At 36.0% G+C, this 14,942-nt stretch overlaps 1 protein-coding gene and 1 long non-coding RNA gene across 3 annotated transcripts in view; one reads left to right on the forward strand and one right to left on the reverse strand.

Moving 5' to 3' along the window:
• Positions 1-14,942, reverse strand: part of CEP350 (centrosomal protein 350) — a 150,930-nt gene that overhangs the window by 13,349 nt on the left and 122,639 nt on the right. For both annotated transcript variants that reach the window (XM_042976344.1, XM_042976343.1), the window contains exons 31-36: positions 12,144-12,304; positions 8,965-9,101; positions 6,271-6,353; positions 3,281-5,274; positions 2,012-2,419; positions 1,763-1,909 (exon numbers count right to left, since the gene is read on the reverse strand). In XM_042976344.1, the coding sequence (XP_042832278.1) occupies positions 1,763-1,909; positions 2,012-2,419; positions 3,281-5,274; positions 6,271-6,353; positions 8,965-9,101; positions 12,144-12,304 (2,930 nt within the window). The remainder of the gene's footprint in view (positions 1-1,762; positions 1,910-2,011; positions 2,420-3,280; positions 5,275-6,270; positions 6,354-8,964; positions 9,102-12,143; positions 12,305-14,942) is intronic.
• Positions 2,953-14,053, forward strand: LOC122235884. The gene is made up of 3 exons (XR_006213994.1): positions 2,953-3,246; positions 5,227-5,417; positions 13,375-14,053. It is a non-coding gene; the product is annotated as an uncharacterized LOC122235884 (long non-coding RNA).

Consider the following 14,942-nt stretch of genomic DNA (forward strand, 5'->3'; position numbering starts at 1 on the left):
AAGGCTTTGTGGGCCATTTGGTCTCTGTCGCAACTACTGAAGTCTGCTGTTGTAGCAGAATGGCAGTCATACACAATATTTAAACAAATGGGTGTGGCTGTGGTCCAATACACCTTCATTTACAAAAACAGGTGGTAGGCTGGATTTGGACTGTGAGCCACAGTTTGCCTAACTTCAATGTAGGCATACATGACATCCCATAAATATCTGTTGGTGTTCTATGAGTACAAAATATTTTCAAAAGCTTTCTGTAGTTAAATAATACTGTATTGTACATTTGAAAGTCACTAAGAGAGATCTTAAAATTTTTTCATCACACAAAACAATTTGTAACCATATGTAATGATGGATAATAACTAGACTTGTGGTGATCTTGTTTTTTTAATAATATAGACAAATACAGAATCATTTTGTTGTATACCTAAAACAAATATAATTATGTTAATTATATCTCAATTAAAAAAAACAGACTAAATTGTTTAGGCAATGCCTCCACATGACATACCAGAATAATGTATATGTTCTTTACTATATTTTAATAGTCCACATACACTCCTGGATGATGTAAGAAAATACACCAGTAAGATGAGCACAGGTGACCCTTGAACAACATGGGTTTGAACTGTGTTGACCCACTTATACACAGAGTTTTTTCAAGAAATACATAACAGTACCATAAACGTATTTTCTTTTCCTTAAGATTTTCTTAGTGACATTTCTTTTCTCTAGCTTACTTTATTATAAGAATACAGTATACAAAACATGTAACATACAAAATATGTGTTAATTGACTATATTATCAGTAAGGTTTCTGGTAGACTGTTAGTAGTTAAAGATTTTCAACTGCGTAGGGGGTTGGCAGCTCTAACCCCCAAAGATGTTCAAGGGTCAACTGTAGCTGGAGGTATGCTATAGGGGCAGGATGCAGGAGGCAGGCTTTCTGTGATCAAATAAGTCTGGAAAACACAATTCCAGAGCCTTGTTCCTCAGGGTGGGTTCTAGGGTCAACAGCGTCCACATCACTTGGGAGTCTGTTAGAAATGGTACTCCTGACCTGCTGAGTAAGAATCTCCATTTTAACCAAATCCCCAGTGATTCATATGCACATTACAGTTCAAGAGGCACTACACTGGGAATACAACCTTTGCTATATTAAGGAAACATGTGAACGGGCAGAAATTTCCACCAATGTGACTTTGAAGTTTTGCTGGGAGTCACTGTAGCTTCAAGGCACTTAATCTTTTCAGGGGCTTCTTAGATACCAAACAATATTTTTTATATATCATATTACTATCCCACATATTTCAAAACCACATAACTAATTTGAGACCTCCAAAATCAAAGATGAAAAGGTAACACCTGTCTAGGGCTGGCATATTTGATAGAAGACATGTTTTCAGGTATACTTCTAGAATACTGTACCATGATCTCTAAATTGCCAAAAATTTACCTGGAAGTCCAATAATTTATCTCCAAGAGTATTTCCTAATTTTTTCTTAAATATTATAAATTATGTACACATAGGAAATGTTAAAAAGTTACACTTGCAAACACTTGAGGATTCAGGACTCCCTCTCACCTCATCCCTCCACTGCTCATGGACTTCATGAATCAACAAACATGTACTGAAAACCCACTATGCAAAAGGCCTTGAGGACAGAAGGAGAATCATACAGAAGAGCACCTGCTTTTACGGCATTTATAGATCTACATAAATGAACAGCAAGTCAAAAAAGGAGATGCTCTCTAGTTTGCAGTTTACCTTGATTTCATCAAGGTTATTTGGATTTTTCACTCGTCGGAAATAACTGGAGTTGATTCTACATGGCTTCATCCAGACGGGCTGATTCAAGTTGGGATCCTCTGCGAATATTTCCTCAAAAATCTCTTTTGTTAAATCAAAAACCGCCTTGACAGAGAAAAATGAAACAAAAATAAAATGGCTACAAATCCAAATTTCAAACAACAGAGATGAGTTTAAAAATTAAAATTATCCTTCCAGGTTACATACCTGTTTGTAGACTCTTTTACTAGTGCTTTCTATATCTAGACCCTTACTGGCACAGCCAAGCAGTTTTGTAGGAACACTGATGCTGTGGAGATCATGACCTAATTCTTTCCATTTCCAGAGTTCTTCCACTGCATTATGTACAAGAGTTTCTACTTCCTCTGTGGTATGGGGGACTGCCAACAGTGTCTCACATGGCTTTTGGGGAGCTCTTTTAGGTTCTGCCATTAGAGGTACAATTGTTTCTTCTGCCTTGTTTTTGGGGATCTTGTGAGAAGAGCTCAAACCAAAGTCTTCATCAAACCAGTCTTGATCATCTCCTAACACGCTCAGGAACTCCCGGCTGATCTCAAGTTCAGCAAGTCTTTTAGCGAGCTCCTCCTGTCCACTGGCACCAAATACTGGACTCTCCTATGGAAATGGAACCATTCAAACAGAGCACCGTTTAGTAACCTCAGATCATTCATTTGGGCTTTTTGTTTTTAAAGACAAAGCAAATATATTATTTGTATGTTTACTCTTTTTCTCTATAAGCAAAACAAAAACAACATGGTGGCTACTAATTAATAATTTAAGAAGAAAATATCCTGCTTCCCATAATTCTGCTTACATAAGCCTTATAACTGAATTTTTATAAACTGTTTATTGATTAGTTATTTTTTCTTTTTGAATCATCATTATTTTGTTCCTGAAGGACTCTCTTGTCTCTGGGATATGGAAACAATATATGAAATTTCTCACCTCTGGTGATTATCTGGCTCAAATTCCTCAAAATCGTTACTTTTGTTCAACTGTCTACGGGCAACCTGAGTTAAGTTGATGGTCTGTCTGAGTATAGGTCATAGTGGATGTATTTCAGTTTTCCCAGAATCAACATCACAACTGGCAATATCTGCAGAGCAACTATGACTGAGTAGATAGGTAGACACATAATTTCATAGGCAAAAAAGAACTGGATTGAGAACCACTGGAAAGCTCCATGGAGTAAATCTGTTCAGTGGATCTGTTCAGTGTCTGGAACCTCCAGACAGCACACAGGGGTCATCAATCCAGCACAAAACTGCCAGTGTTTGTGACAATCCTACAGTGACCACTCATGACATAATAGAGGACAATCATACTTCAGACAGAAAAACAGCTACAGGGTCTTTAAAAACTAGTACAGTGATCTTTATCTAATAAATAACATGTCACAAAAAATCTATGAGGAACTACAGAATTAAAACGCACTACAGAAGGTAAATTGCCATTCTTTCTAGACAAAATACTTACAGGCCTGGGGCATATATCTGGTGAAGAAATCTCTTCTTTTTCGTCTTCTAAGTCAGGCCTTAAGAAGCAATCTGGAACGCTTGATGACTGTTCCTCAAGATTTTGGGATAGGCCTTGGGGTGGCATACTCTGTCGATCATCATCAAGAAGCCCTTGATTGCTAAGCTGGATTTTCTCATTCCTAGCTTTTTTGATTTCTTGTAGTTGATTGACTGTGTCCTTCACAAAGACTGTTAGTAAACTGTCCGTCAGTAAGCTGACTTTTTCTAGCTGCTGCTTTGACTGTTCCTCATTTAGTGAGGACCTCAGCTGGGCTTCCAGTTGGTTCTTTTCTCTTGCTAAAAGATCTAGAAGTGGAGTAGAGAGCTTTTCTGACACCTCAGGACATAGGTCCTCTTCCTTTTCTGTCAACTGCTGCTGCTGCTTTAATTCTTCAGAAAAGGCATTGTCTAAAGTATCACCTTCTACAGCAATGGAAACCTTTTCTATGGCACCAGGAACGTCTTTGTTTTCCTTTGAAGAGATCAGTGAATCCACTGAAGATTGCTGGTGAACATGGGCTTCAAGTACCCCAGAAACGTCCTGTACCTTGTCTGTTTCTATCTTAAGGCTTCTATCAAGTGAGGCTTCTATATCATGCATACTAGGTAGAGAGTTCTCATAAAAATATTCAACTGCATCCTTTTCTCTATCAAATTTGGAATCTGCTGTATCTTTTTGTTCTTGATTATAGTATTGATATCGTCCATCTGAGTAAGACTCTTCATCTTCATTTATGTCTACATAGTCATCAAAGTTTTCTGGAATGTGAGATATTTTTTGAGGGGGAGCAAAAATACCATGCTTCTCTCTGCACACAAAGTATACAATGCCATCATATGTCCCGTTGTTATTTCCTTCAGCTTTATCCAACTCCACTCCAGCCCAAAATCCTTTGGCAAAACTGGTCACGCCTTTGAATCGAAGAGTTCCTGGCTGAACATTGCCAATCAACACCCTATCGCCAATGTGGAAATCATGTAACTCATCTGCAACAGAAACTGAAACCAAGGAAGGGGGTTCCGTAACTCCCTGTTCATGCTCTACATCACTGCGCTCCTTACTTTTCATAAGCTCAGTGGGGGACTTGAGTTCTAATAGCCTCTCAGAGTGGACACTGCTATGAACAGAAAGGCTTTTCTCACTGAGGCACTCACTGATTTCATCATCACTGCCCAAGCTAGTGGCTCTACTTGTAGAGTTCTTTGTTGGCCGTGACTCATCTCTGCAAGATTGAGAGTCTTTCCTGAGTGACAACAAAGATGACACCTCAAAGTCATCTTTGTACAGTTCAGCTGAAATGTCTTTCTTGAGAGAAGACACTTCAAAATCTTCAGAGTATGATGTCTCCTTAGGAGCAAAAAGATGCTCTGACAAAGATGAGTCCCTTTCCTTTATGTTCCTTTGTTCATGAACTTCTTTTTCTGATTGGGTGCTTGTACTGTGATCAGTACCTTGATCTGACTCTCTCTCTTTCGACTGTTTTTTATGAAGATTTTCACTGGCTAATCTAACTAAGTCTTTCTGAACATTTACAGAATCTAAAGGAAGATCCTTCCTTGAAAGAATTTCAGATGAATCTCCCTGTTCCAGGTCTAGTTTCAGTAAGACATCAGACTTCCTACATTGTTTTGAATAGGCCTCTTCAATCACACTCTCTTCCAATTTTGCATAGTCTACTTCTTGTATTTCTGATTTTTGACTAGCTTCTTCAACCTTGGCATCTAACACATCCAGAATTCTATTAGGGGCATTCAATTCTTTGAGAAGAGATAATGATGGTACATTTTCTAAAGAATCACCAGATTCTGCTCTGGCTTTCCTTGATGATCTAAGAATTGGGGATGAAGTCTGAAAATGCTCTTCTGTTTGTCTATCCAATTCAATGACTCTCTTCACATATGCAGATAAAGACCTTTCCGATACTGATCTCTCAGAACCTGCCAATGCAGCATCTTTAAGGAAAAGAAAAAAAATCTTATCAAAATTATTTAATCACAACCTTTTAACTGCTGGAACCAAAGTTTAAGTAAAAGCCAAATCTTCATGAGGAAAAACTCTGGTCAATAAATATAACCTGTTTTGGTTACCATATAAGGTAAGTTTTTCCTTTAAGAGAATATATTGCCCCAGCAATAACCAGAACATTTAGAATGACTGGAAATTTAAAGTTTGAAATATTTCTTAAGGGCTGTCTTAACTTAGAAAGTGAAGAAAAATGGCTCTCAGTTAATGGAGACACTGATTTGAGTGATCAATTCCTCAAATCATGTGAAACCAGATAGATATTACATACACATTATTTCATATAGGAAAACAATGAAGGAGGGACAAAGATACTTTGAAAAGAATGAATTTTCCTGGGGACTTCAGCTAAGCTCTCAAATGCAAATGCAAGAGAAAAAATAACAATTTCTGCAAATACAGTATTTTAAGAGCTAAAACTGCAGAATAAGAAAAAAAAATATTTGATGAGCTAACAAACCAAGAAGTAAAAGTTCTGAATTCAAATCTCTATTTTGTCATTGTTTCTACATAGGCTTTTTTATGCCTCAGTTTTATTTCCTCATTGAATTACACTTTATTTTCAATAATTCTCATCTTTTGTTGGATTAAGTTGAAAAATATACATGTATATAACCACTTAACCCTGAGAAATAGTATAGGCTGAAAAAAATATATAATCAGTTATAAAATTTGATTAAGGGAGAATTTAGGGATGCCGATGATACACTCAACCATTTTAGATTAATGTCTTTATGCTTCAGTTTTTAAATTTATATATAACCAATAAATCACTTTTATATAAAAGTAACTTAAAATTTCAATAATTATTATCTTTAAGAAATTCATTTTTTAATCGAAACGCTGTAGAGGCAGAATTATATACGCCCTTGCATAAATTCTTAAGTCTAGTGGATACAGCGTCATTATTTTCCCTAGTTACATACCAACATGTTCAGCAATGGACTCCAACGACCCTCTGGCACGCTCTGATTCTGTTAGTGATTTCCAGTTCTTTGCTGTTTCAGATCTGAAACAAAAAAATAAAGAGTAGAAATAAATGTACTGCTGATACTGTAATAACTGGTAACAACAAGCAGTCAACTCTCAGAAAACTACTTCTTCACAGGAGGTATTCCAACCTGTCACTTTCACCAAGCCTGTTTCTGGCCTTCATCACTCTCAGTAGACAATCTTGCCTCTTTTAATGAGAAAAACAGAGGCCATCAGCATGACCTTTCTTACCCTGAGCCTTTCTACCTACAAATGTATCTATATTCATAGCCATCCCAACTGCCTTTCCTTCTGTCTGCAGGACAGAAAGAGGTGTGTCTTTCACACGTATTCAAAGCTGATTGTTTGAACCTCCTGCCGAAAATCTCACACATTGCCTCAGCCTCATTAATGGTACTCTTCAGTCATACGTTCACTTTCCTAGAACCTTCAGTCCTTCAACCTGGAGATTTTTCCCCTTCGCTGATAAGTACGCCATGAGCCTCAAAATTTTACCTCTCAATTCTTCATTCTTCCACCTCCTGGCTGCTGTCCTCTCTTATTCTTTAAGTTAACAGAAAGAGCTACATTCTTCATTTTCTTGCCTTCTCTTTATTTGCTAAGTCATAGTATTTGGCTTCCGCTTCTCTTTATAATGCCTTTAAATGCTATTTTATCATAATTAGTACTTGGCTCCCTTTTATTCTCTCTGAATGTGTATCTTCCTTGGGTGATGTTGCTATATATACGCTTTCAACCACCATCTTTATGCTCCTCATCCCATATATATCTTACACTGACATCTTTCCTGGATAATTCTCCTTAGGTGAACCATGTGCACCTCAAAATTTGTATTCTAAAACCAAAGTCATAAGCTACCCACAAAAGAACATCTGACTTTCCATTCAGGTTAATGGAATGTTGACCCAACCATTTAAAAGAAACCTGGGAGTCATTCTAGATTTCTCTTGTTCCCCTATCTAGCACTTCAGTGAAGTCTACTTCTCAAATATTTTAAGTGTTTTTAAGAATAAATTCTTTTTTTTTTTTTTTTTTTTAAACTAAACTCTATCCCCAATGTGGGGCCTGAACTCACAATCCCAAGATCAAGAGTCACATGTTCTACCAACTGAGCCAGCCAGGCACCCCTGCTTCTTAAATATTTCTAAGTTTATTTCCTATCTCTGTTCTTATTTCCACTGATTATTTGAAGCCTGGTCTAGACTCCTGTTCTCCCTGCTTCCAAGTTTGCTCTTTTCTATTTCTCCTTCATATACTAGTCAGAAAGAGCTCTCTGAACACAAATGTGATTACATCATTCTCTAGTTAAAATCCTCCAAGAGTCTGGTTAATAAAACCATAAAGCAATTCATTAGTGTATTATGTAGAAATCTAAAAATAAAATTTACAGTTTTGTAATATAATGGAAAAATGTATATATTACAAAAAAAAAAAAAAAAACAAAAAAAAACCAAACATATAAAATCTAAGCATAAGAAATCCTAAAAGGAAATACATCTAATTGTTGACATTTGCAATTCTGGGATAGTTCAGTATATGATTTAAACTTTTCTTCTTTTTACTGCTTCCCTCAATATTCTAATTAAAATAATAAACAGTAACTAATACGCAGTGCTAATTGTATGCTAAGCTCTGATCTAAGTTAAGTCTTTTAATTCTCATAACAAGTTAATTAGTTAGGTGTTATTATAGGGATATAAATCCCTATTAAAAAAAATAAGCACAGAGAGATTAAACAACTTGCCCAACAAAGTTAAATAGCTAGCTGGTACTGAAGCCATGATTCAAACTGAGGTAATGAGAAATTAATTATCATGAGTCTCTATTATTTTTGTAACAGACTTAAAAATCCCTAAGTATTTTTTGGGAAAGCCTTCAAAGGCTTCCCATCTTCTGAAAAGTAAAGGAGAAACTATATTATGAATGAGTGAGTACAAGGTTTTCACAATTCAGTTTTTATTTTTCCAGTCTCTTCTAACATTAGCAACATTCTATAATGTTCAGTTTCTGTAACATGCCAAGCTCCCTGCTGCTTTTGGTCATTCATCGACGTCCTTCTCTGAAATGACCCCTATTTCTCAGTCCCACTGACTGCTTACCCCCTGCTCATTGCTCAAAATTCAGTTTATAAATATTGCAACCTCACTTTTTTATATACAATCTCCAATGCTGCCTCTCAGCATTCTGTATTTGCACTGACTGGCTGCATAATATTCCATCCCTAGGAAGACCCTTAAGTTACTGGGCTATTCACCTATTTCTGGACATAAAGATATTGCATATTTTCTCAAACTAGGTTTCCAGGAGTGAAATTACAGAGTCAAAAGTTTTTTACTTCTGAAACACTGGCAAACTGCCTTGCAAAAGTCTATTGCTACTAGCAATACTGGAGGATACTATTTTCATTGTGCCCACCAGATTTCAGGATTCAGAATATATTTTTAAACCTGTACCTTATGATAAATTCGATTTGTGATTACATCATACATAACTCTACTCTAGTGAAAGTAAAAATATTGGTTAAAATTAACTTCACAGTTACTTAAAAGATAGCTTCTACTAAAAGTCTTCCCTTAATTCTTTTCTCAAACAAGGCAGAATATAGAGAAGTTATCAAAAATTTCTACCTGTGTAGTGGAAGGGGCTTGATCTTGGGTTTTTCAGAAGCTGAGGAGAGCGTTTTAATTTGAGGCTTGGCTGTTGGTGATGTTTCCAAATCTCGGCTAAGCTCTGCTTCAGTTTTCTTAATGAATTCATCATATGACTAGTTTAGAAAAATCAGAGGAGTCACTATACAGAATTTTTTTAAAAAAACTATTTTAAATTAGAAAATAGTATATTTTATGGTAAAATATTCAAACAGGAAAGAAGATGTAATGTAAAAATCTTTCTCCCAGTATCCATGTCATTCCCCAGAGTGCCATCAACATTTACTTGTAGATCCTTCTTGAAACAGACTATGTATAAGCATACATGTGGAACCATAATCCTAATATGAGTTAGAAAATGACAAAGTCTCATTTTACAAAAATTTAATACCTATGAAGCAATCATTTGGGTCCTGCCCCATTAAAAAACTTCTTTAGCTGACTATGTAATTATTCTTTTAAGGGTGTCCTAATACTTCCATGTTATTTTTAAGAAGTTTAGGCATTACGCAGAGTTCAATGGCAGCTTCTTGGGAATACAAATCCTTGGGAATACAAATCCTGAAGAAGGAAGGCTGTGATTAGAGAACATGATAGTTCAGAATTACAAAAAATGTTATCAGCCATTCTATAAACACTAATGTGTAATTCTGATTTGGATGAAATCTAAGGGAAGTCCTTTATCTATTATATTTCTTAGTTTTCTGGGCTAAAATCCCTACTTTTATATCTCTATTTGAGACTATAGCTGTTTTGTTCAACACTGTATATCCAGTACCTACTCAGTGTTTGGCCCCAAACAGGCTGTCAGTCAACATCATAGAATGAATGAATGACCATATGGATGCTACTCAGTTGCCACAGATCCCTAAAACTTGGGCTGAAATCCCTACTTTTACAACTTTCACTATCCATACCCTCTAAATTTTCAATGTTTTGGTAAAGTAACTTCTGGTATTAAACACACACCAAAGCTAGATGGTCTAGCTAGCTAGGTATATATGAGGACTATAACTTCTCAGATCTGAAAGCTATACTTACATGGATGTAGTTGACTTATTACATCTGTGATTAAATAAACTCCCAAAGATTTTTTATATGAAATGCTATATATATTATGTTTTTCTCCATCATATAATTCTAAAACCTAAATACACAACTTTCTTTTGTCTGTAAACCATCTAGTAAAATGTTGAATGAGATGGATCCTATGGCACTTCTCTAGAGACCCTTCTGGCTGGCATATCCATTAATGAAGAATTTTGAGCAATGCTATTCAATCTAATAGTATTTCATTTAATTTTCAATGGCTCTCCATTACCTTACACTAGTGCTTTTAAATTCTGGGTTCCACCCTAGATTATTAATCGCTCTGGGAGGGAGACTGGATATTTGTATTTTTCAAAGAGCTCCCCAGTTAATTCTAACGTGTGGTCACGTTGAAGACTACTGACTTGAAGTCCAAACTCATCTGTCTGATTCCAAGATCCTGAACATGATCTTTATTTTTGAATTTTGTTTCCCACTATTTTCCAACATGAACTTGCCAGTATGGCTATTCTACCTTAAGCACTTCCCTTACTTCTAAACATCTGTGCAAGTTACAGTCCCTGTTCCCATCTCTGTATTGTGTACCTGTGTAAATGTCTATTTTCTCCACATCTGTCAGCAGCCCTGTTTTCTATGTGGAAGATAGGACACAAAATTTAGAATTAGAGATCTATTAAAATCTAGCTTTACCACTTCTGAGTGGTGTGTCCCTGAATAGCATTACTCTCCCTGAAACTCAATTTCCTCATCCGTAAAACTGTAGACAGTAAAGCCACTGTTGCTTGAGGATAAAATGAATACATGTAAAGTCATTAGCTGAATTCTGGCATACAAACAGGCACTTAAATATTTGATGACTAAATTAATAGATGTAGGAGGAATACATATTTGGTGTTACCACAACAAGGACCATTGAAAGGACAGAAATACTGACTAACAGAACCAAAAGATTTTTAACATTTACAGAACCTAGAGTCCTACAATGAAACCAACTGCCTTGAAATTTTGAGATTTCCTATTATTGGAAGTGTTCAGGTAGAAGCTGAATGGTCTTCTCTGGTGATGCCGTGAGAAGGGATTCTTGCGAGGAGCAGGACATTCAGACTGATTCTATGATGAATGTGGCATTTTAGGAACACTAGGCTGGCAGAAGGTATGCAAGTATTAGGGAAGCAACAGAGACAGGGGCATTTAAGAGGCCACGCAGAGAGCAGAGATAAGGGGTCATGAGGCCCCAGTCGGCTCGATGGCAGCTGGAATGGAAAAAGCAAGCAGACTCATAAAAAAAAAAAAAAAGTACCCGTGAGATCTGGTAACCAAAAGGATAAGAGAAAACAGAATGAGGAAATATCAAAACCAGGTTTCCAGCTGGGGTAGAATCAGGGAAGGCTGCTAGAGCATGGGAGAAGTCTAGTTTAGAATTATTACTTCTGAGCCATTCAAATAGGACAATGTGGCATGAAACATCATTCTGCTTAAAAAAAAACAAATCGTTTTTAAAAAGGCAGTAACAGTTTCAATAGCTAGAATTATTTATCTTTTTTTACAGAATTATTCATCTAATGATTCTTTGCTTAAGAGGGAGTGAATTTCAATCTTTCACAGGCCTAATCTTTCTTATTTAAGAAAAAAACCTCTTATTTTAATTTGATTTTGAGAATATTTATTTAATACTTGATGCTATAAGATTTATTTTTTTATTTAATGTTTTATTTATTTTTGAGACAGAGAGAGACAGAGCATGAGCAGGGGAGGGGGAGAGAGAGAGAAAGACACAGAATCCAAAGCAGGCTCCAGGCTCTGAGCTGTCAGCACAGAGCCTGATGTGGGGATCGAACTCATGAACCACGAGATCATGACCTGAGCCAAAGTCAGATGCCCAACTGACTGAGCCACCCAGGCACCCCAAGATTTATTATTTTAATATTTAACACCTTAAGCAAGAGTTTGTTTAGATAACCTTGGATTTCTTTTAAAAAGAGGTTAAAATGTGGCACCAAACTAATAATGAAAAATTCTACACCATTACTTTATTAACAACATTAAAAAAACATTTTAGGCTTCAATATACATTAGCCTTGATACTGAACCCCCTTCCTATGTCTAACCTCTAACTGTTTGATCAGACTGGCTTCTTGGGCTTTCAGTCTTTCCTTCTGCCGTTTTCTCTGTTCCTTCTTCAGCTGGTCCACAACTGATTTTCTTTTCCGCAGCTCATCCTTTAGGGCTCTGATCCTACCTTCAATGTCACTTTGGTCAGATGTTGTTTCTGAAAGGGAAATAAAATCTTTCATTTTAACTTGAGAATGAAGTTAATTTAATAACTACTAATGAAAGCAGCAAGGTGATACTACACTTACAGTCAATCTAACATTTAAAATTAAGGAATTGGAGCTTTTGAAAAAAAATTTATTAGTGATTCGCATCTCTCCTTTCCCTGAAATATAGCGGGCGGTTGGTCCTTCCTACTTATTTTCACTTTCTAATTGTACTATTTGAAACCTCAAATAAATCTTAAGATACCCTATCTTGATGAGATAAACAACCAGAAATTGAGGAACTTTTAAGCTAGTGAAATTTGGGCATTGTGAGGAATTATTTCCTGGTGACAAGAGAAACATATTTATCTTTCCTTCCCCTTAGCTATTAATAGTTTTTAAGTCCTATTAAAATAAAAATGAAACTTTGCCATTTTACACTGACTGTGAATCATCAGTTGATGTCTTAATACCATATAAAAGGAAAGAAATTATAAAGAAATATACTCTGCTATAACCTTTCTTTAGAAGCTCTTAAAATATTTAAAATAGCTAAAATGAAGCTAGTTAAATCTTATTTTCTTCCCAACAGTTCCCTACACATATACACACACGTACAAAGTAGATGTCCAGTCACAGCAAAATCATGAAAAAGACATTTCATTATAATAAGTGTCACATACATGCTATGAAAATACTGTCATTTAAAGATGCTGCTTATTTCACTACACATGGAAATTACGCAGAATAAAAATGATTATTCCTCACACCTCCTCCCCAAATCAAGTAATAATATCATTTCCACACACTAATGTCGAGTGAGACATCTAATAGCCATAGAAATACTATTACAATAGAAATACTATTGTATAAAATCTGAAGACTCAAATGTATGCTACAACATTAAACCATAAATAACCAGGTTTTTTTTCAGGTACCTCAGATTAAATTGCGTAAGAACTAGTTATGGAACTTATTTAAATGCAAAAGGATTATAGTCTTTTTTAATAGAATGATCCCAATATCTGGATTAGAAATAATGAAATCTAAGTTCCTGTCACTTCTATGTTGCTAACTTTAGGTACCTCAGGAAAGTAATACCCATCTTATACCACTGGTGGCATCATCGTGAGTCCTTAGCAGGGGCAAAGCTCACTATTTATCGATCAACACTCATAAAATAGCATAATAATAAAGGCCATTTTCAACTCTGGATCTGTTACTGGTAATTGGTAAGGTAAGGTTGACCCCTACTGATTTCTAGAATTGATGTGTAGATTAAATAAGGTGTACAAAGCACACAGCACAGCACCTGAACTACTATAAAAGCTCAAAAAATGGTGGTAAGAGTAATACTCATATAAAACAAACACTTTATGCAGCTATATTTTAGGTAACAGATTTTCCAATCTAAAACTAAAAATGCTGGTGGTGAGAAGAGAGCCACTGAGTATCTCCCTTATGTTTTCTTCTAATTGCTGAAGAAAAGAATCAATTGCTTTCAGGGTTAAAAGGTTCTGAGCCCTTTGCAGAGATTCAATTGATGATTCTAGTGTAGTAACTTGGGGTAGGACTGCAGATTGACCTAAAAGTTAAAATCTTTCTAAAATGAAGTATAAACCCATATCTTTGCATCTTCTAAAACTGAGCTTCTTTTAGCTGGATAAGCTTTTATGTGCTTCCAAACCTCAAGACATGGATAAAATTTGAAGACTTTGATAAAATTGTGGGGGGGATCACTATACTCCCACACACTTGGTTTCAACTTTGTCCCCCCTCCCAAAATGATTATTTTAAATTAGTATATACATATTTAATAATTTATTGTCAAGTTAGCTAACATACAGTGTAGTCTTGCCTTCAAATTAATATATTTTAAAAATTGCACATGCCAGCAGTGATTTTTCTTTTCTTTTTTGTAATTTTTTTAATGTTTATTTATTTTTGAGAAAAAGAGCATGAGCAGGGGGAGGGAGACAGAATCTGAAGCAGGCTCTAGGCTCTGAGCTGTCAGCACAGAGCCCGATGCGGGACTCAAACCCACGAACTGTGAGATCATAACCTGAGCCGAAGTCAGACGCTTAACTGACTCAGCCACCCAGGTGCCCCACCAGCAGTGACTTTTCTAATAAAAATATGTATCATCTATGCTTGTGAAGATTTAAAAGTAGTTGATGAGAAACTTGGGAGTTTTTAGATGAAAGACCTTGGGAAATGTTTCTATTTTTAAGTACTAAAGAAGCCAAAAGTGTACAAATGAAAGGTAGAAATTAAATAAATAAAAGTCTATGAGAATGAGTGGGAATACATTATATACCTGCCCAAATATAGTATTACTGCATAACATTCATCATTAGTAACGGGGTGCCTGGGTGGCTCAGTCGGTTAAGCATCTGACTTTGGCTCAAGTCATGATCTCGTGGTTTGTGAGTTAGAGCCCCGCGTGGGGCTCTGTGCTAATAGCTTGGAGCCTGGAGCCTGCTTTGGATTCTACGTCTCCCTATCTCTCTGCGCCTCCCCCACTTGCATGTGCTCGTGCTCGCTCGCTCTCTCTCTAAAATAAACATTTTAAAAAATTCATCATTAGTAACATCTAAAAATCTCTAGAATTTTTTTTATTAACCCAAACAACTCACTGAATGAATTTAT

Source organism: Panthera tigris, chromosome F3, assembly GCF_018350195.1.
Source record: "Panthera tigris isolate Pti1 chromosome F3, P.tigris_Pti1_mat1.1, whole genome shotgun sequence".
NCBI lineage: Eukaryota > Metazoa > Chordata > Mammalia > Carnivora > Felidae > Panthera > Panthera tigris.